The following is a 23,481-nucleotide window of genomic DNA, read 5'->3' as shown; positions in this document are numbered from 1 at the left end:
ACTGCCGTCTTCTGAATGGAATCAAGAAGCCTGAGAGACGTTCTGGGGGCTCCACCCCAGATGTGGGAACAATATTCCATGGTAGGGTGGATTTACGATTTATACAGAGTGAGCAGATGTTTGGAAGAAAAGTAACGCCGAAAGCAAAAGAGAAAACCAAGTTTTTTAGATGCAGAGGAAGCAATATTTGTAATGTGCTTGTGCCAAGAGAGATTAGAAGTCAGGGTAATCCCCAAAAGAGAGATACCATTTTGCCTAGAAATCGGAGTGTCACCAGAGATAAGCATAGAAGCAGAAGAATCCTTTTTGTGAGATATAAAACAAGACTGAGTTTTAGAAAGGTTGAAATCAACTAAGTTGTCATTGCCCCACTGGAGAATTACCTGAAGATTGGCATTTAAGGAATTGGTAGCAGATTTTCGAGAAGTTGAAGCTGATTGAGCAGGGCAAGGTTTCTCAAAATGGAAAATGGAATGCAATGTGCTATCGTTGGCAAAACTATGGATAGGATTTCCAGGAAATGGAAGAAGGTCATTAATATACAAGAGGAAAAGAGTGGGGGAAAGAATCGAACCTTGGGGGACACTGGCATTAGTGGAGAAGTTAGAAGACAGAGAGCCATTACCATCACCCTGAGTGAGCGATCAGAGAAAAAACTGGATAACCAATTACGAAAAACAGTTGTCAAACCATAAAATGGAAACTTGTTTAGAAGACCTTTATGACAGACACAATCGAAAGCCTTTGAGATGTCAAGAGCAACTACTTGTGTTTCACCGAACCTTTCCATTGAATTAGTCCATAAATGGGTAACATAAGCCAGAATATCACCAGTGGATCGACACTGACGGAATCCATACTGGCGATTGTTGATCAAACGGAAGGTTTCTAGGTAGTTTAAAAGTTGGCAGTTAATTGATTTCTCGATTACTTTAGAAAGAGTAGAAGTAATTGCAATGGGACGATAATTGGATGGGAGGGATTTGTCACCCTTTTTAGGAACTGGCTGGATATCAGCAAATTTCCAAGCAGAAGGAAAAACACCTTTGGAATAAGAAAATGAAAAAGGGGGACATAGAACAGGAGTACGTTCGGGAGAACAGGTTTTGAGAACAAATGGAGAAATACCTTCGGGACCTGGAGCTTTCTTAGCATCGAGATTCGTCAAAATCCTTCTGACATCCTTTTGACGGAAGACCACAGGACGAATTGAATGGAGCATGGTGGGAAGTGTTTTACCAAGATCATTAATACATGAGTTGGAAGAAATATGGGATGCTAGTAGGTCAGCTTTATCCTTGGCTGAAGTGACAACAGAACCATCTGGTTTTGACAGAGGTGGGAGAAAAGATGGGCAAAAGTTGCACCAGTAGCTTTGGCAAGAGACCCGAATGATCGGCTACCATTTGGGCAAGAAGCAAGTTTTCTACTCTTAGCCTGTTCAAACACTAGTTTGGACTGATTAATAACTGCTTTACAATTGTTGCGAGCTTTGGTGTAGGCAGAAAATGAAACTGAAGAATTATAAACAAGCCAATTACAATATGCAACATTCTTCTCTTGAACAGTCTTAGCACAATTATTGGAAAACCAAGGTTTAGATAAAGGACGAGATTTTAAAGTGGAGTGTGGGATAAAGGATTCCATTCCTGCAAGAATAATTTCACTGACACGATCTGAGCAGACGTTGACATCAGAGGTTTTGAAACAGTAATCCGACCAAGGAAAAGAAGAAAAGAAATCTCGCAAGTCATCCTATTTTGCATTCTTGTAATGCCAAACAACATGAGGTTGGAAATAGCCATGAGATAAAGGCTCCATTGGTGAAGAGACAATCACCACGTTGTGATCTCAAGTGTCAAAAGGACCTCTCACTTCGACCGTGTACTTAGAAGGGTTATTTTTGAGAAAAAGATCAAGCGTGTTGGTTGTATGGTTAGGATTGTCCGGTATTCTTGTAGGTAAATGAACAATCTGTGCAAAGTCATTAGCAATTGCAAAAGCCTCAGCATCTCGACCAGCTGGGTCGGTGTGACTAGAAAACGGAAGCCAGCTGGAGTTGTGAACATTAAAATCACCAAGGAAAATTACCTCACTGTTAGGAAAGTTGGACTGGAGAAAGTCACAGAGCCCCAAGTGATTAGTTGAGTTGGGAGAACGGTGCAGACAACAGATGAATTTGACATAATGAGCTAGAGAGATTTTAAGCCAGAGAAGATCAAAGAGAGGAGATTCCAAATTGCCGTCTCTGACAGGGAATATCAGAACGGACATGTGCACAAGTACCACCTTTGAGGCGAAAGGAATCATACGGCGAATAATTTTGGCATCTGAGATGAGCAGTAGTTGAATCAACCGATAACTGAGATTCTGTCAGAAAAAGTACATGGGGTTTGGCAGACTGCAAGTGGAAATGGACATTGTTGAGATTAGAATTGAGACCATGTATATTTGTGAAATGAATTAGGAAGTGTTTGGGAGGTTTAGATCTTTTCGCAGATAAGCTTGCTCTATTAGTTTGACAATTCATGGTGTATTCAATGGTAAGAAAAAGTGGGTGGGACATGCTGTATGAAGTAATGAAATTTTTGGATATGGCATACACATGGTAAAAATATACCCAGATCCTTGAATAATGTGTCCTCGGCAATGCTCCCCGCACACACACTACTCAGACTCCCTCCAGTCACCATCTGGCAGAGTAGAGGTAGCAAGATTATACGTTAGCTGATCCGGAAGCCTCCTAAACAGTTACCAATAGGTTCGGTCTGGTGTACTAACTAGTGGCTAGCCTGTAAACACCGTTTTAGAGCTGTATCCTCGAAATGTAAGGAATATTGAATCTTGCCACGATGTTCATCATAACCTCAAAAGTCATCAATCATACTGCATGATGGAAGAGATGGGGAAGGGTTGACCGGAACTTAGCTGTAGAGGCTAAACATGGGTTCCACCACTTCAAGCCTCCAATAAGCAAAGTGATGGTATTGCACCGGTTGATGAGAGTCATCTACCACCTAGTACTGTCTGGTAACATATAGGGGTGGCATTCCTCCATGTGGTGTGGGCACCACACCTCGACCTCTGGTTATGTTGGGTCACATCTGGGTGGTCATCCACCATGTACTTGTGCATGGAGATTAGTGGAGATTTAATGTTAGTAGAGATTAGTGGAGATTTAATGTTAGTGGAGATTAGTGGAGATTTAATATATATGTAGAGATAATAGAGAGGCAAAGGAGATAATAATAGAGGTAAAGGAGAAATGGTGGGTGTAAATATCGGGAAAGAAATTGTACTGGTTGTGAGATTTGCTGAAAATATGATGTGGATATCTGACTTAGAAAAAGGGTTACAGATTTTGTTCAAATGACTTAAAGAAAGTTGTGAAGAATATGGGATGTGAATAAATTTTGTCAGGGCTAAATTTATGATGAAAAGGAACTCGCTATTAAAATGCATGATTATAGTTCTAGTGTATAAATATAATTGAAGTGGCTAAATAGAAGTATTTTGGCAGAGTGTTAATTAGTGATATAGTATCTAGGAAATTAGAACTAAAATTGTTGTAAGATAACAGTTTGAAAAGAAAGCAGATATTTAAGTAAAAATGTATATCGAGTTAAATGTTTTATGTAAAATGCCATGCTTTATGGGTTGAGGTGGATGTTAAAGGAAGTTATCAGAAGAATTTAAGCTTTTGAGGTGAGCATTAAAGGAGGCCTGAAAGGGTAAAATGGATAGAGTTAGAAATGAATTATTAAGGTGAGCAGAAGAAAATCAAATTATGGTACAGACTATAAGGAAAAGGAAGAATTGGCTCGGACATGTATTTGGGGAAAGAGAGTTTAAAGGATATAATTGAAGGGGATGTGCTGAGGAAGATTGGAATATTGGATAATCGATCGAGGCCAACGGATATTATGGATTCGAGATACAGTTGCATTCTGGCTGTTTCTTTAATAATTTTAAAGAAAAAATAGTATTTTCATAGCTAGAGAAACCAGCTGGTGTTTTCAAAATTGCCCACTTAGGGGAATTTTTGAGAGAAATTAAACTGTGGAAATGGTATGATACTGCAGTTTGGAGTATTTTATTAATTATAAAATAATATTTAAAAATATTTATATACAGAGGTTTTATTTTTCACAACATTTCTTGTAAAATGTTGGTATACAGGGCTGCACAATATTGGGAAACTTATTTCTGCATGGCTTAAAATAAGAATTTGTAATTTTTTTAAGTATTTATTTTAAAAAAAAAATTAGCAAAATGAAATTTTTCGAAAAATCACAGAATTTTATGTTTTAAGGTTATGTTACAGTATGCGATTCAGCGATAATTACACAAGATATATCAAAATTACCTAATGTTATCTACAAGATTTGGTAGTAAAGTTTTTGGACTGGTGCAATAAAAAAGAATACGAAGTGTGAAGGAGCTGAAAAATGGTTTTATTTTTATTCAAAACAATCACAATCTGATTGAATGCACTTATTATACTATTCTAAAGTAGGTAGTTTTCCCCTTGAGAAAGAGGAAGAAGTCCTCTGCTGCTAGATTGGGAGAGTATGCTGGATGGCCGACCGGGCTAGCCGAGTGGGTAAGTACCTGCCCGGCAACCCAAAGGTCGCGGGTTCGATTCCTGCCTCGGGCTTGGATCAAAGTACTGCAAAAACCTTGGGAGGTGCAATATGGCCACAGAAGCCGATGCGCCAACAACTACCAAATCAAAAAAAAAAAAAAAATATGCTGGATGGTTGATCTGTACAGTGCCGTGTTTCATCAGAAATGCCTGTCCTTTTCCTTAAATCTTCATGCAGAATTTGACAAATCATCTCCTTATTCATGTTCTACTCATCAGCCATAATTCTGAGGGTCAAATGATTTGTTTCCACAGTTTTCTGAACTGTTTCAACTCTCTTCATTTAGAGAGGTTGATGGATGTCCATTTCTTGGGTAATCCAAACATTCTCACATCCATCTTTGAACTGTTAATACCATTCAAACATACTGGTATGACTTCATCACCATAAATAGTTTTTAACGTTTCATGTTTCTGTTGCAGATTTAACAGTTTAAAGCCACATTTCGTATTCATTTGTTGCAAAATCATGACAACAAATTCGTTTGTTGCAAAATCATGGTTGTTACTTGCAACCTGTTAGCCTACCACAGTCTTTGTACCGGCATCTGTTGGAGGAAGTTTGAGCTATATACCACTTTTGTTTATTTTCAAACCCATCAAGCATGGCTGCAACAGCACCAGTCCAGGAACTTTATTGTCAAAACTTGTATTTATCAAGTCAAATTAGGTTAGGTTTTGTTTGAAGAACGAGCATATTGTAATGCAACCTAAACATACTAACCTAATCTTAAAATAGTTATGATCAGATATGTGTAGGAAATCCTTTAAACAGTTATATGTAAAAACTTTAAATTTATGACATCTCTATTTTTCATCATCTATGTATTTACCTATAACTAGCAGTTTGTTAGACATGCAGAGTGACATTTCCAAGTATTGAGATGATGCTACTTCGGTAAGGAAAAGTAATATCTTTTGTACATTATTTGTAATATTTGCTGAATACTCTAGTGTTCAGTAACTTTGGTATGTGGGATTGTTATTAAAAATATGATGTAGGAAATTCACTTATAATGAAAAAAGCTGACACATAAATCAGGTGTAGGTTGTTGCTAACATTCTATAAGTAGAGGGCCTCTGTGTATATGTGTTCTTGAAAAGCACAACTTATATTTGAATATTTTCAAGTTGAAATAATTGGTATAAATAGGGAATACGTACTGAGATACTGTTTGGTTGGTTTTGCTGCCTTGCTGTTCAGCTGGTTATGTTACAGTATGTGATTCAGTGATAACCTCAAGATATATCAAAATTACCTAATGTTATCTACCAGATGTGGTAGTAAAGCTCTTGTACTGGTGCAGTAAAAAAGAACACAAAGTGAAGGAGCTGAAAAATGGTTTTATTTTTATTCAAAACAATCACAGTCTGATTGAATGCAGATTGTGATATTTCATTGCAGAAACATAATTTGAATAGTACTAGTAAGATTCTTCAAGTAACTGGTTGTTCAGGTGCAGTATCCAAAATGAGGTAGGCTTTGTTGTCCAAGTTTTCTTTGCCAAATCTTGAATACATTATTGGGATTAAGTGATTTTTAAAGCAAAAATATTAAAGGAACTAAAATATGTTGTAATGCATTTGTAATTGAGAAAATTTCTCCTTTATAGAATTAATGTATCTATCCAATGAAAAATGAGAATTGCTATTTCATATTTCTTCTGTGGGTTCAAAATAGGCTCAACCTCTCCTTCAGTATGGGTATTGAGAGCCAGAATGGGCCCTGAGTAAAATAGCCTCTCCCATTTCATTTTTTTTAGTTTTCAAAATCTGGGGCAAGAGCAATGATCCACTGCCGTGGGTCATTCTCTGGGTCCTTTTCATTTCAGCTAAAGAATTGAAAATAAATTTAACACAAATGAATTGTTGAAAGTGATGAGATATGGCTCTGATAGCTGTGCAGAGATTGTTTCATGAAAAATGTAGTTAAAATCATTTAAAAATATTGTTCATCAACAAGGTTCAGTTACTTTATTTGTAAGAAACAAAAGTAATACTTGTATAGATCAGGGAGAAAGTGGAAGTTTAAGCAATAAATGAGGAAGAAAAAAAAGTTGCTTCTATGAGTTGGAAGTTGGACAGTAAAAGGATACTGAGTGGTTACAGCACAGGTTCAGTTCAGTTTAAAGGGTGGGGGGAATTTAGAAGCCAGTTCAGAAGAACAGTGCCCATGGAAGTATCTATAGAAAAGGCATTAAGCAGGAATTAATTTTTGCAGCCTGTTCCTTTGTTACTTACTGCAATATTGTTCAATCAAATTGGTCAGAAAGATTACCTCCTAACAAATTCATGTGTGATTGCTGTATAGCTGGCCAGGTGGGCAGGAGCAGCAGCACTCCGTAGCACACGCTTTTTGATTAAACTGGGGTTCGAGCCCGTGACCACCAAATACAGAGGATGCAGAAATGTCAGGGAATGACTACCACATCCTTGGTCCATGAGGTTGTCACAGACATTCTCTCAGATATGCCAGACAAGCTGTACTTGCTACCTGGGGGTCTAAAACATTGAGGGAACTGATATTCGGGTGACACTCAAGTCAAGTGGACCCAATTTCGGCTAAGTCCTGACAGTCTGTGACAGCCAAATCCTCTGCTTGCACCTTCACGATGGTGGGACTGTTAGTAAACCTGGGTATAACTCCATGCACAAGTACATGGTGGGTGACTACCCAGGTGTGAACCAACGTAAGCAGGGGTAGAGATGTGGTGCCCACACCACAATGAAGAATGTCGCCCCTATATTTTACCAGGCAGTACTAGGTGGTAGATGACTCTTATCAACCGGTGCAATACCACAACTTTTCTTATTGGAGGCTTGAAGTGGTGGAACCCATGTTTAGTCTCTAGAGCTAAGTTCTGGTCGACCCTTCCCCATCTCTTCCATCATGCAGTATGATTGATGACTTCTGAGGTTATGATGAACATCGTGGCGAGATCCAATATTCCTTACATTTCGAAGGTACAGCTCTAAAACGGTGTTCGCAGGCCTGCCGCTAGTTAGTACACAAAACCAATCCTATTGGTAACTGTCTAGGAGGCTTTCGGATCAGCTAGTGTATAATCTTGCTACCTCTACTCTGCCAGATAGTGACTGGAGGGAGTCCGAGTAGTGTGTATGCGGGGGGCATTCTCGAGGCCACGTTATGTCAAGGATCTGGGTATATTCTTACCATGTATACGCTTTATCCAAAAAATTTCATTACTTCATACAGCATGTCCCACCCACTTTTTCTTACCATTGAATACACCATGAATTGTCAAACTAATAGAGCAAGCTTATCTGCGAAAAGATCTAAACCTCCCAAACACTTCCTAATTCATTTCACAAATATACGTGGTCTCAATTCTAATCTCAACAATGTCCATTTCCATTTGCAGTCTGCCAAACCCCATGTACTTTTTCTAACAGAATCTCAGTTATCGGTTGATTCAACTACTGCTCATCTCAGTTGCCTAAATTATTTGCTGTATGATTCCTTTCGCCTCAAAGGTGGTACTTGTGCATATGTCTGTTCTGATATTCCCTTTCAGAGACTTGGCAATTTGGAATCTCCTCTCTTTGACCTTCTCTGGCTTAAAATCTCTCTACCTCATTGTGTCAAATTCATCTGTTGTCTCTACAGTTCTCCCAACTCCACTAATCACTTGGAGCTCTTTGACTTCCCCTCTTTGCAACTTGACTTTCTCCAGTCCAACTTTCCTAACAGTGAGGTAATTTTCCTTGGTGATTTTAATGTTCACAACTCTAGCTGGCTTCCGTTTTCTAGTCACACCGACCCAGCTGGTCGAGATGCTGAGGCTTTTGCAATTACTAATGACCTTGCACAGATTGTTCAGTTACTACAAGAATACTGGACAATCCTAATAATACGGCCAACACACTTGATCATCTCACAAACAACCCTTCTAAGTACACAGTCGAAGGGAGTGGTCCTTTAGGCACTTCAGATCACAACTTGGTGATTCACTTCTTCCAATGGAGCCTTTATCTCACGGCTATTCCCAACCTCGTGTTGTTTGGCATTACAAGAATGCAAAATGGGATGACCTGCGAGATTTCTTTTCCTTGGTCGGATTACTGTTTCAAAACTTCTGATGCCAACGTTTGCTCATATCGTGTCAGTGAAATTATTCTTGCAAGAATGGAATCCTTTATCCCACACAGTACTTTAAAATCTCGTCCTTTATCTAAACCTTGGTTTTCCAATAAATGTGCTAAGGCTGTTCAAGAGAAGAATATTGCATATCGTAATTGGCTTGTTTATAATTCTTCAGTTTCATTTTCTGCCTACACCAAAGCTCGCAACAATTGTAAAGCAGTTATTAATCAGTCCAAACTAGTGTTTGAACAGGCTAAGAGTAGAAAACTTGCTTCTTGCCCAAATGGTAGCCGATCATTCGGATCTCTTGCCAAAGCTACTGGTGCAACTTTTGCCCATCTTTTCTCCCACCTCTGTCAAAACCAGATGGTTCTGTTGCCACTTCAGCCAAGGATAAAGCTGACCTACTAGCATCCCATATTTCTTCCAACTCATGTATTAATGATCTTGGTAAAACACTTCCCACCATTCCCAACATGCTCCATTCAATTCGTCCTGTGGTCTTCCGTCAAAAGGATGTCATATGGATTTTGACGAATCTTGATGCTAAGAAAGCTCCAGGTCCCGATGGTATTTCTCCACTTGTTCTCAAAACCTGTGCTCCCGAACTTACTCCTGTTCTATGTCCCCCTTTTTCATTTTCTTATTCCAAAGGTGTTTTTCCTTCTGCTTGGAAATTTGCTGATATCCAGCCAGTTCCTAAAAAGGGTGACAAATCCCTCCCATCCAATTATCGTCCCATTGCAATTACTTCTACTCTTTCTAAAGTAATCGAGAAATCAATTAACTGCCAACTTTTAAACTATCTAGAAACCTTCCGTTTGATCAATAATCGCCAGTATGGATTCTGTCAGTGTCGATCCACTGGTGATATTCTGGCTTATGTTACCCATTTATGGACTAATTCAATGGAAAGGTTCGATGAAACACAAGTAGTTGCTCTTGACATCTCAAAGGCTTTCGATTGTGTCTGTCATAAAGGTCTTCTAAACAAGTTTCCATTTTATGGTTTGACAACTGTTTTTCGTAATTGGTTATCCAGTTTTTTCTCTGATCGCTCACTCAGGGTGATGGTAATGGCTCTCTGTCTTCTAACTTCTCCACTAATGCCAGTGTCCCCCAAGGTTCGATTCTTTCCCCCACTCTTTTCCTCTTGTATATTAATGACCTTCTTCCATTGCCTGGAAATCCTATCCATAGTTTTGCCAACGATAGCACATTGCATTCCATTTTCCATTTTGAGAAACCTTGCCCTGCTCAATCAGCTTCAACTTCTCGAAAATCTGCTACCAATTCCTTAAATGCCAATCTTCAGGTAATTCTCCAGTGGGGCAATGACAACTTAGTTAATTTCAACCCTTCTAAAACCCAGGCTTCTCTTATATCTCAGAAAAAGGATTCTTCTGCTCCTATGCTTATCTTTGGTGACACTCCGATTTCAACGCAAAATGATATCTCTTTTGGGGATTACCCTGACTTCTAATCTCTCTTGGCACAAGCACATTACAAATATTGCTTCCTCTGCATCTAAAAAACTTGGTTTTCTCTTTTGCTTTCGGCGTTACTTTTCTTTCAAACATCTGCTCACTCTGTATAAATCGCAAATCCGCCTTACCATGGAATATTGTTCCCACATCTGGGGTGGTGTCCCCAAAACCTCTCTCAGGCTTCTTTATTCTCATTCAGAAGAGAGCAGTTGGGTTAATTAATGATTCATCATTAACAGAGTCTCTCCATTTGCTGTCTCATAGACGTACTGTTTCTGCTGTATGACTCTTCTACAGATACTTCCATGGGCAATGTTCTTCTGAATTGGCCTCTATAATTCCAGCTCTCTCTCTTTCAAAACAGCTCGAAAACGTGCAGCCACTAGCCAACATCAATTTACTGTCCAACTTCAAACTCACAGAACCAACTTTTCATCTTCCTCGTTTATTCATTCAACTGCTGTTTTCTGGAACAACCTTGCTTCATACGTATTTCCTGAAAATTACAATCTACGGAAGTTCAAGTCCAATGTCAACAAATATCTTCTTTTGTTTTCTCAACCTCCAACCCAAGCACGGTACTAAGTACTAAAGGTTCTAATACTTCTCATGTTTGGGGTTTACATAAAAAATTCCCGGAGCAATATGGCCTTAGTTGCTAATGCTCCTAAAAAAACCAAATAACAAATAATAACTCTATAACTGCAGTCCTCTCTAGATGGTCTACAATCCCTGTGACAATCTTTTTATTTGGAGCAGTAGTCAGTCTTTCAAGTCTGTAATTACTAATTTTAGCATTAGTAGTGGCATATGGTGCAGGAAAGCGAGCTTATACAGACAGCATCAGCCAAAAAAAAAAAATCCCATTTCACCTATCCATTTGCTTCAAAAGTTTGTCCAGTTCTTCCTTGAATGTATTTAAGCTATCAACTTCCACAATGACAGATGGAAGCTTGTTCCAGCAACATCCACTCACTGGCTGAGGGCAAATTTCTGCACATCTGTTCTGCAACTGTCTTTACTCAATTTGAATTTGTGCCCCCTCAATCTAAGCAAGTGGAAGAATCCAATCAGCATTGAGCTTGCTCAAACTATTAAAAGCCTCATACACCTCATTCAGATCAACTAGTAGTTGCTAAGTCTGCAGATGCTGTAATTTTAAGAACTTAAGCTTTCTTGGTAAGAGCAACCCTTTGTTCCCATCACCAATCTCGTTGACTTTCTCTGTACTTGTTTCAGCTTCTTTGCATCCTTCTTAAAATGAGGCCTCCAGACCTGTATACAGTAGTCAAGGTTTCAGCTGACCATTGCCTTATACAAAGGGATAATCACCTCCTTATCCATGCTAGCAAAGTTCCTGTATATCATTGACAAAACCCTATGAGCTGCTCCGTCTGCACTACTTTCAAAACTTCATATCCGAATGCACAATTACGCTCAGGTATTTTTCATTCACCACTGGCCTGAGTGTAATACTGCACAGTTGGTACATTACTCTGGGGTTACTACTACCCATACTGCATTTGTTTGTAAGCATTTTGCATCTGTCAGTGCCATGCAGTACTTTGCATTTGTCAATGTTAAACTTCAGTTGCCATATCTCAGCCCATCTGCCCAACTTTTCTAGATCCTGTTGCAGCAGCATACCATCATTACTGTCATTAACAACCCTGCTAGCCTTTGTATCATATGCAGACTTGGACCTAATATACCTTCATCAATATCATTAAGAAATATGAAAAACAACAATCGTCCCAACACTGAAACTTGAAACCTCTGCTTTAGTCCATGAAGAGCAGTATTCATTGATTACCACTCTGTCTTCTCCCACTCAACCAGCACTTTATCCATAGTAGCAACTTGCCTTTAATGCTTAAAATATAAGATATCAAAATTATTTTTTGCATCTGTTTTCTTTGTGATCACATCGAAGTATCCAATCAAATTGGTCAGGCAATTTTTCCCCTTAACAAACCCATGCTGTGTCTGAACTATAACTGCAATCTTGTCTAGACGACCCTGCATTGCTTCTTTAACCAGTTATGTTCCGGGGAAAATAATGTGGCCTTGCACACATTATTTTCCCCGGAACAGAAGTTATACTAACAGGGCAGTAATTATTCGTGTCACCCTTTGATCCCCTTTGTGAATTGCACATATATATTTGCAAATCTCCATTCCATGGGGGACTTCCAATGAATCCAAGGTTGCTATAATAATTATGGTTAAGGTTTACTTACTTTCTTTACACCGTCCCTTAAAAATTAATGGCTAGATCTCATCCACTCCAGGTGCTTTTTTCTTAAGGGTTTGCTTACTTCTTTGCCACCACCTTTAATATAACTGGATAGATCCCATAAACCTCAGGTGCCTTATGTTTAACTAACAATTTCTCTTCCACTTTCTTCTCAGTTATTTTAAAATAATTTAACTCCCTTTTAGATTTTGATAAAATTCTGGCCTTCACTTCCCTACAGAATACCCCATTTGTGAATGTAGACGCAAAATATGCATTCATTTTATCATTACCTGAGCAGGATCATCAACAGTGAAATTATTAATATCGAGTGGACCAATCTAATTCATCTCCTTCCTTCCTTCTAGAATTTACATAAGTAAAGAAGTCTTCTGTTTTTCTTTGCCAAAGATTTGCCTTCACTTGCCTAACCTACTTTGTGACTTGATTACACATTAGCTTATCTACCATAGGGTCTGTGTTGGTGCCTCCATAGCCATGTGGGCAGGAGCAGCAGTGCGTAGCACGTGCTGCTTGATTAGACTGGAGTTCGAACCCATGCCCACCAAATATGGAGGATGCGGAAAGGTCAGGGAATGACCACCGCATATCCCGGAGCAATATGGCCTTAGTTGCAAATTCTCCTAAAAAAAAAACCAATGATACAATAATATGATACTTTGAAGACAAAAAACAATTTCTTTTACAACAATAAAACTTTATACACTACTTTAATTGTTCAAAATGCCCTCCATCAGCATTAATGCACGAGTGGCATTTATCTTTAACATATCTACATACTGAAATGCACAAATCAGCTGAAATGTTTTCTGCTTCTTGTTGAATTTTTTAATTCCTTCATTCTAAAAACACTTGTATGGTTTAAACTTCGCGCTTGTGAACACCATCTTGTTGATATTCTTGGGATGCACAAAATTGCATTTCTTACAGTCTCGATGTTTTCATTACTTCAAGTCCTCTTTCTTCTTCCTGCCACATGCTAAGTTATTGAGGTGCCTCCATAGCCTGGTGGGCAGGAGCAGCAGTGCATAGCACATGCTTCTTGATTAGACTGGGGTTTGAGCCCGTGACCACAAAATATGGAGGATGCGGAAAGGTCAGGGAATGACCACCGCACATCCCCGGAGTAATATGGCCTTAGTTGCTAATGCTCCTATAAAAAAAAAACAAATAACAATAAGCTTCTGTGTTGCCTGATAATTTATATACATCTCGTGCATTTTACTTCTCTGTCACAAGTCTCGTTAGTTCATCTGACATCCATTTAGGCCTAAACCGCGAAGAATACTTCTTAGTTGGTATGAAAAGCCTAATAGCTTCCAAGGCTAATTCCTCGAATGCTTCCCATTTAGAATGTGTTGTTGGTAACATCATCCTTCCCACTGTATAAAATTTAAAAACTGTCTGAGTCCACCATAGTCACCTTTATGAAAGCAAAAACCTTCCCTTTACTCCTTATGTAGTTACATTTTTAAATAAATCCCATATCAGTACACTGTGATTGCTGCCACTTAGTAGTTATTTTATCTGCAAATTCTTAATGCATGAGTAATCACTGATGATAATCATATCAAGGGTATTTAATCCCTCTTGTTGCCTTCTGAACATGCTGCTGTAGAAAACAGTCATCCAATAAATCTAGAAAAGTCTTGCTAGTGTGCAAGTGACCAATCCACAAGTTCTAGTCAATACCTGGAAAATAAAAATCCCCCATTATAGGATATTACTGGCACATTATTTCTCTACAATTGTTCGTTGTACTCATCACAGTCATTAGGCCTATAATTAGACACCTACTCTCATTTTTGCTTTCCCAGTGCTTATGTCGCACCAAACTGAATCATTGTACTGGCCACCCATGTCAGCTGGATGCCTTAGATTTTGTTTCTTAACAGCATAACTCCTCCTCTCTTCCTATCCTGTCTGCCCTTTCTGTACACATTGTACTCCCCATATTCAAATTCTGCAGTCATTCACCCTAGGGCCTCGCATCTGGTGAGTACGGGCTTGGCACACCTAAGGTCCTTCTGTTTATTGGTGTTCCTTTCTGCTTCTGACTCAGGGTAACTCGGGAATTTTTTTTTTTTTTGTTTTGGCTGGTGAAGAATAAGCCTCATGCTTCCTTGCATCATATGGCTAATAATAATTACATGCTGTGCGATGCAATGCCTCTGATATATTCCAAAAATGTCTTGATCAGTACTTCAAATTCATCAAATTATTTACTGTGCTCCTAGCATTGGTGTACATGCAAGTATACATGTACCTGTTTTTATTCTTAGATACCCTAGCACACCCCCATGTATTTACTTGTTCCATGAAGGCTCCCAGCAGTCCTTAAAATCCCTGGCATCTTGATTTCCAGGCTTCTGCTTGTTCCAATAGAAGCAGTGCAAGAATTACTTTCACCTGTGTATGTGGCTATTGTTAATAAGAGACATGATTTTGGTTCTAATTCAATATAATTTAAATTACTACTCTAAACTTATATTCTAATGGGCTAATAACACCATGCACCAGTTATGCTATGAAGTTTACGTTATTGAATATAATTTAATTTCGAGCTTACACTATATGTATTTCGTATCTCCTGCCAAGTTTACGTTATGTGAATTCTGTATTTCCTATCAAATTTAAGTTATATGTATTATGCTATATCGATACTATATCTACACCAAATCACCAATACTAAAAGCTCTATGAACATTAATGTCTTACATTATGGACTAAGATTTCACTCTTTAATTCCTCTTTTTGAATAGTGGTGACATTCATACATCTCCAATCCATAGGAACTACCCCCAGAATCCTATGATGCCCTAATAATGATGACTAATGGTTTGTTTAACTCCTTTGCTGCCTACCTTTATAAAATTAGTTAGATCCCAACTGCCACAGGTGCCTTTTTTATGTTTAGTGCAACAATTTCTCTTCCACTTTAATCTCAGTTATCACAAAATAATTTAGCTCCCTGTTAGAGTTTGGTAAACCTCTGGCTTCCCTTTCTCTAAAAATTCATCACTTGTGAATATAGATACAAAATGTCTGTTCATTTTGTCAGCAATCTGGATGTAATTATCTATAGTTGTACCTTTCATATCTAGTGGATCACTGTGATTCATCCCTTTCTTTCTAGTGTAAAGGGTAGTAAAGTTTTTGTCACTTTTCTTTGCCACCAACATCTCGTAATCTGCCTTAATTTGTCTCATCCCACTTGGAACTTGATTGTGCACTAATTTATACTCACTGAAGGTTTCTATTTCCCAAGATTGTGTTTATATGTATCTCATCTTGTTCTTTTCTGCCAGTAATCTGAATAGTTCATTGACACCAGTTTAGGTTTGAGCCTCAAACAGTATTTCTTAGTTAGTATTAAAAACCTAGTAGCTTCTACTAGGTTTGTTATACTAACTAAGAAATATGTTGAACTTTAAGACAGTGTATACTAAATGTCATTAAATTATTTACTCTATTCAGTGACGATTATTCTGTCGTTTTTGCCATTTATAATTGTCCATTGGTGTCTCCTGTACGAGATTCCAACATATTTGAACACCATTTTCCACGGTATCTTTTTTCCATTTGAGAAATATCTTGGTGAAATCTTTCACCATGTTCATTAGACTGCTCCCAAGTTTTCAGGAAAAAAGTCTAAATGGGAATGTAGGAAATGAAGCTTTAACGACATGTTGAATCCCAACTCTTCTCTGTATGCTAAAATTAGCTCATCCACAATTGCACTGTAATTGTGTGATTTCTCATTGCCAAAAAAGTTCCGAAAGACATTTTTGAATGCCTTCCAGGCTCTTATTTCTATAGCATTTAATTTTTTAGTGAATTCCCCATCTTGGAATAGTAGTTTGAGGACCCACAAAAAGTCCTTTTATCTAGACCTAACTGATTCGAGGAAACTTTTGCCTCAAACAAGAAAACCTTTCTCCTTTTTTGTCCATTGCTTTCACAAATATTTTTATCAAACTTTGATTGATGCGCAGTGGAGGTAAATAGATTTTTGACTTATCGACCAAAGGAGGATGTGCTAAATTTTTCTGGCTTGGTGTAGTTTCTGAATGGTCTGGCCATTTTTTTACCCTGCAATGGCAATCCTTCGCTTGGCTCTCCCACTCACATAAAAGCAACAGTATTTAGTGTATCCATCTTGCAACCCAGTCAGCAAAGCTACCACTTCTAGGTTGGCACAGATATTCCATTTGTATTTTTGATAGCATATATTTTGCAAAAGAATTCGTATGTTTCCATTATATGAACTACATAGGCCAATATAATAGATGGATTCTTATTTCCATTATGGAGTAAAACTGCTTTCAAACTAACCTCTGATGAATCAATGAAGTGCCTCCACTGCTCAGGGACATGCTCCTGATGTAACTCTCATTAATTCCTGGATATTGTTACAATAAACCAAAGCACCATCCATTGAGTAATAGGTCGTTATGTTAGATTGTCTCTTCCTATTAGAAGACACCCTTTTCAAGAAGATTCCACTGCTGAAAGCCGTGATCCCATTAAATGAGCTTTGGTTTTGGATAGGTCCAAATCTGACCAAATTCTTCAATTCTGCCTGAGTGATTAGATGTGGCTCTGCAGTATCAAGAATTGAAAAGTCTGGATCTGTACTCTTTCTGGGTTTTGCTTCTGGAGACTCCTTTTCCAATCTTGAATCAGATTCAAGTCCATACATTTCTTGTAGCTTTGGCACTGGCATGGTATCATTGTAAGGAAACTGGCCTTAGAGCAGAGGGTATGTTGGGATACTCTATTTTATGCTTGGATTTTCCAGAAAATCCAGAAATATTGGTCATGCAAAAGTAACAATTGTTTGTGTGATCTCGAAGTTCCTGCCATATCACCGGAACAGCAAAAGGCATCGATTTATGACTACCTCTAAGGCTACCCTATGGGACCAGCGCATTTTGCCTTGGGTGTTGCATGATGTTCAAGTGCAAGCTCTGGTATTGATGTGGGCAGCTGAGAGGTTGATGGGCCCTCAATTTAAATCCTTTGAGGGTATCCACCATGTCCTTCAAGCTCTCATATAGTCCCATACCAACGCTGAGTTGGCGCCTGATTTCCTCACGCTCCGTATATTGTGTACACTCAAAGACATTACCCTTGGCAATATCATGTCCTGTCCCTAATTGCTTCACAAACATAAAACCAGCAGTTCATTTAAAAAGGCTGTGATTCAGAGGACAACTGCCCCCCTCAGTTTTCCCCTGAGCCACAGCACTCCTATTAGCTTGAGTGAGCCTTTTGCTTTGCTGCTCTGAGTTGCCATGGTATTTCACTACCTTGAATAAGTAACCCTTTTCTAATAGAGTAGACTACTGTTACTTATTCTCGGCGGATACCACCACCACCACCACCACCCAGACGGCACCATTTTAGAGCTTATTGGCTCTTCATCAGTTGGCAGTTAACCTGGTGTTGCAAAGATGACAACTCAATTGTGAAGTATAACTCCACAGTATGAAAGATGCCTGATGGTGTACAGTAATTGAAAATTAGTTTGTTTAGGTCAGTAGCCTCAGATTACGAAGAAGTTAACTAACGTATAAACGTTTGTACTGTAGCATCATGTTTATATGTAGCCAACTACTAAATAGTTAAAAAAACTGCCATCATTTTTAAGTATATATCATATTGTGAATGCCTTCACGATGAGTTCTCTGTTAGAGAAGCGGTACTTATTTGAGGTAGTGCAATACCATGGCAACTCTTTGTGAAGGCATTCACAATATGAGATATACTTAAATGATGCCAATCTTGTAACTACTTAGTAGTTGGTTATGTATAAACATGATGCTATAGCACAAACCTATACATTAACACTAAAACACTTGTGCACTTTGTTCACCATTTGCATTTTTGAAATATGAAAAATTCTTTCTTGTTGCGGAACCCACTTGTATTTATACAATTACCAGTAGAGAAGTTACTAGAAGGCTCTGAACTTTTTAGAGAACTCCGTCAAAAGTTCTGGAAACATCACAACCTTTCTTCCACCCCTAACAACGTTCTAAAATGTTGTAAAAAGCTCCCAAATGCTCTAGAAATGTTTTAGAAATAAGATTAAAAAAATAAATACATAGAAGAGATGATTAAACCAACTACAGATCTTGGTTTTTGGTTGTTAACTTACAATATTTGAAAACAGTGATGAGAACTATCCGAGTTTTGGAATATACAGTAAACCCCAGCTATTCGCGGTTTCGCGGTCGCTGATTTAATATAAAATGAAACCTGAAAAAAAATGTGAATTTTAAAGCGCTGTGAACATTTTCCGCCATAAAAAAGACATGGGCGTGGCTAAAATTATCTTTCCCGGTCATAACAGCGCTCAGCGGGTGGGGGAGAGGGGTGACAAAATCATGAACTTGGATGTTTCTCGCTAATCCCTGTTCAGTATGTGTTATGCGATTGTCATGGAAGGTTTTGTCGTTTGCCTTTAATTTATATGCTTATAAATTGAATAAATTTATAAATTGATATGCTTACAAAAGTGATAAATCTACTGTTTTGCAGTGTAAAACAGACTTTTTTTGAGTGTGTTAATGGAAGAAAGTGACTTTATTGTGGACAAGTTCTTTCTAACCCGTACAAAAAATATGGCTACGAATAACAAGGGAAATGTGAAAAGATCAAAGAAGGGGATGACATTAGCGAATAAAATTGAATTATTAGACAAAATTTCTAATGGTGAAGGTGTCTCCTCAGTGGCAAAACATTATAAAATCAATGAGTCAACGGTACGATCAATCAAGAAATCGGAAGAAAAAATCCGCTGTAGTGTCCGTGAAAAGACGCTAATTGCTTCAAAAATTTGCTCTGTAATTCGTGATGTTAAATTAGAAAAAATGGAAAAAGCTTTAAATCTGTGGATAGAAGAACGAACTCAAAATAAAATTCTGTTAAGTTCACTCATCATTCGTGAAAAGGCAAAACTCCTTTATCAACACTTCAGCAAAACTGGTGATAATACTGGCGGGATAAGTTTTTTAGCTAGCAAAGGTGCTAGTTTGAAAGATTTGTTTGAAATTTCTAATAAATATTACATTTAATATTAAATTGTTTCTTATTTTCATTTCGATGCCATATGCTTGCATTTCACTATGTACATAGTCATATTATGAAGGTACATATAATACATACATGGACAAAATTTTAGACTATTTTTTCTTATATATTTCATACTTTGGAACGGAACCCCTTTATTACTATGGGAGCCATAACTCAGTATTCGTGTTTTCGGTATTCGCGGCATTTCTCAGGAACGTAACCGCCGCGAATAGCGTGGGTTTACTGTATTTCCTACAAGAATCTGTCAAAATTATTTCTTGGAGGGAATTGATGCCAACCAGTATTGTCAGTGGGTGTTTTGTATGCATTTGCTTTAGTTAAACCCCAAAAGAAAAAGTGTAAAGGGATGAGATCAGATGAATATGGGAGCAAAGAAACATCATTCCCATATCCTATACATTGGCCTTTAAATATACGTTGTACCCAGTTTTGTAATACTATAATTTTGTACGGTTGGGTGCCATTGCTCTGGAACCAAAGATATTGTCAGGTCTTGATGTGTACAGAACTTTTTAACCAGTCAAGTCCATAATATTTTGCTTCATTCAGCATGCCATCAAGAAATCTGAGCTGACAACCTGTCACACAACATATTGATTGATCATTTCATCATGGCAAGTATTTCTGTAACAATATGGGTTTGGACAGATGGGATCCCAGTAGTGGGAATTCTGCTTGTTGGCAAAGCCACCTTGAGGGAAGGTGGTCCTGTCATTCCACAGGGTACTGCCAAAAAAATTGGGAATTTCTTCTACTTTGTTAACAGAAAATTACAAAACTTCAAGTGTTTTTGAGTCATAGCCTTCATGCAAGCTTTGTTCGAAAAACAAATGACTGTGATGCAGTTTATTCCTTAAACACATCCTCCAAATCTGTTTGCCTTGATCCTATGTGGTGGAAGAAGCTTCCCAGACACTGCTAGTTGGATTATGACGAAAGAAAGCCACAACACTTCTTTTTAAACATATCCAAATTCTGTACCTTTTTATGCATCATGCTTCCAGTCAGCATAAAGAAATTCACAATACATATATTGTGGTATATGATATTTGCTGCGCCTGAGGATGTCTCTCGGAAAATAATCTTGTTGTTGCTCTAGTGTCTCAGTTCTTCATACAGTAATTTTGTATAAATTAATTTTGGAAAGCATGCTATGCTTTTAAACAATTTTACAGCTGTGTATGTGAATAAACACCAAGAAGGTCTAATGACTTTTGCTGTGTTCTTCATTCATTCTTCCGCTGTACTCCAGTGCATATTCTGGATTTTGCTGACCAATTGAAGGTCAATTTATGTTCATATTTGTATGCTGTTCTGTACTTCAAGTATATTTGCATACTATTCTGTACTGATAACTGACCTTTAATAAGAACGGCCAAAATCACAAAGTTAAGCACCGAAATATTCATTCTGTGCTTAACTTTGATTTTGAGTTATCCTTTTTTTAATTTTTTTACTTGAAATATCTATTTCATGAAATTGCTGCTTTCCACCCCAGTGACATTCAAAAGAATTAAAATAATTCTTTTGAATGTAATTTGTTTTTTTCATTATTTGCAAGAGAAAACACGGACACACACAACAGAGACATGACATGCCCTTGTACAGCAGGCTGGTCAACACAACTAAACACACCTATTGAAAAAGTGACCCTCGCATACAACTACTGCATTACAAAAAAAATAATTTTCCCATTTATTTATTTTTCTTAAAAAAGAGTAAATAAATGGAAAATTTTAAAACAAAAGAAAAATACTTGAAAAGAAAGTAAAACAGTATCTAGTAAAAACTTGCTGTTATGTATTAATTCATATTATATTTATCTACTGTATGTTATTTTCCAAAATTAAAATTCCTATGGTCCTGTAATCATTGAGATGACTTCAGTGGCCTTGCACACATAATGTATAACAGCCGACCGGGCTAGCCGGGTGGGTAAAGTGCCTGCCTGGCAACCCAAAGGTCGTGGGTTCGATTCCTGCCTCGGGCTTGGATCAAAGTACTGCAAAAAACCTTGGGAGGTGCATTATGGCCACAGAAGCCTATGCGCCAACAACTACAAAAAAAAAAAATAAATAAAAATAAATAAATAATGTATAACATTGTTGTTCATTAAACTACAAATTATTATTATATGTTCCCAGATAAGTTATCTCCTTTATACCTCATTTCCACCCCTCCAGGAGAATCAGAAAACTGGAACTTAAAAATGCTTAGTAATCACATTTAGATCAAGGAAAAACCTGCATTGCATGAACTACATTCCGCTCCCATACCAATGGTGCAGGTTGCTATATTACCTTTATTGAAATCTACTACTACACCGCAATAATTGAGTGACTACATTAAAAAAAAAACTGGGAGATAGAAACAGTTCTTCAATTACTTAATTTCATAAACAAAAATAATCCAGTTCTGGTTAATATTTTAAACTCGGCTCTACATCAAGCTTTTTTGAGCGATATATCTTTGTAGACACAAAATGAGGGCAAAATTGTAGGCCAAACACATTCAGTTTAGGTATGTAAGATTTTGTAAATATCTACCTTTTGTGGTGGTTCAGGAACATTTTGGGTAAGATTTTCCTAAACAAATGTTTTAGCACCTTGAAAAATTTTCGGTGGGTTTTAGCACAATTGGGAATTAGGTGACAATAAAAATAAATTTATTTGCATAACAGAATGCCCTATAAATTAATTTACCCTTCTGTAAATTAACTCATGATATATTCCGTTAAATTAACTCATGATATATTCATTATTTATGAAGTTGTGAAAGTGTTGCCTTGACTTTTTTCTGTCTCATTACACTGCAGTGAGAGTATGTTATTTAGATAGTAATAATTTTATCTTTATCCTCTTTAAATACTTTATTTATCTTACCTGAGAAAATTATACCAAGAGTTTCATGACATAAAGGTTTAGGAAATTTGCAAAACAAGACCACAGAAAAATGTCTGACAGGAAAGTTGCTGAAGCATAGGGCAGTGGTACTTCATTATTTTATAGAATGCTAAGCTTCTGAGAGAGTGAAATGTCTTATTTAGAGAAAATAATCATTTTATTGCCCTGCAATAATTTAGTAAATTTTTGTGACATAACTGCATGCAACAGTTTCATTATGTTGAAAAAAAATTTCAAAATTAGCAGAGACATCACCTTAAGTGTTAAGAAAGGAAAAAAGAAAGCTTGCTTTTTAGGTTTATATGACTTAGTCTGAATAGATAATGATGTTATATGAAAAACCAGTCAGAGGAACACATTGCTGATATCAGTGAAATCCAACATAGCTGACATCTGACATTACTGAAAGTTTCCTGTGGTAAGCATATATTACTAGGTGCTATTTTAGAACTTTAGGTACCATAGTGCTTTCGTTTTATTAAACTGTAGGGACTCCCAAAACCAACTGTGTGTTTAGATTCCAAGATAACTTGCGTGGGTCTGATTCTTGAAGTATAAGTAGATGCTGATAATTGATATTGAAATGTTCCTTAGTGGATAGGGCATAATGTGAGTGAATAGTGAGAGTATTCCTGTTTATCTTTTTTTTTTTTTTTTTTTGTCATTCATTTGTGCATATAATTTTCTTCTGATTTCTAGGATTGTTCTGTATGAACAATCATGGGCATACAGAACTTGATATTAGGTAAATAGTCCTATTTCATTGTCATTTCAGTGTATGTATGTTTATCTGTATATATTCATTTATTATTTATTTATTACTGTTTAACTATATCAGAGTTTCCTTAATTTTATTAAACAGCACACAGTTATGCATAAATACAGCTATTGTATACATGCATAGGTTTTACATGTTTCATTCGTTTTCAAGGTTTCATCGAAATGTAAGTATAATTTTGTTATATATAAATCTTTCATCAAAT

General features: G+C 37.3%; 1 protein-coding gene across 1 annotated transcript in view; it reads left to right on the top strand.

The window, feature by feature from the left end:
* Positions 1-23,481, top strand: part of LOC150089867 (uncharacterized) — a 180,381-nt gene that overhangs the window by 15,956 nt on the left and 140,944 nt on the right. Inside the window, exon 2 of the mRNA XM_090389681.1 lies at positions 23,361-23,442. Within this exon, the coding sequence (XP_090245807.1) occupies positions 23,361-23,442 (82 nt within the window). The remainder of the gene's footprint in view (positions 1-23,360; positions 23,443-23,481) is intronic.

This window comes from Mastigoproctus giganteus, chromosome 2 (genome assembly GCF_048544385.1).
Source record: "Mastigoproctus giganteus isolate SK-2022 chromosome 2, ASM4854438v1, whole genome shotgun sequence".
NCBI classification, from domain to species: Eukaryota; Metazoa; Arthropoda; class Arachnida; order Uropygi; family Thelyphonidae; genus Mastigoproctus; species Mastigoproctus giganteus.
This window is presented reverse-complemented; position numbering and strand designations above follow the sequence as displayed.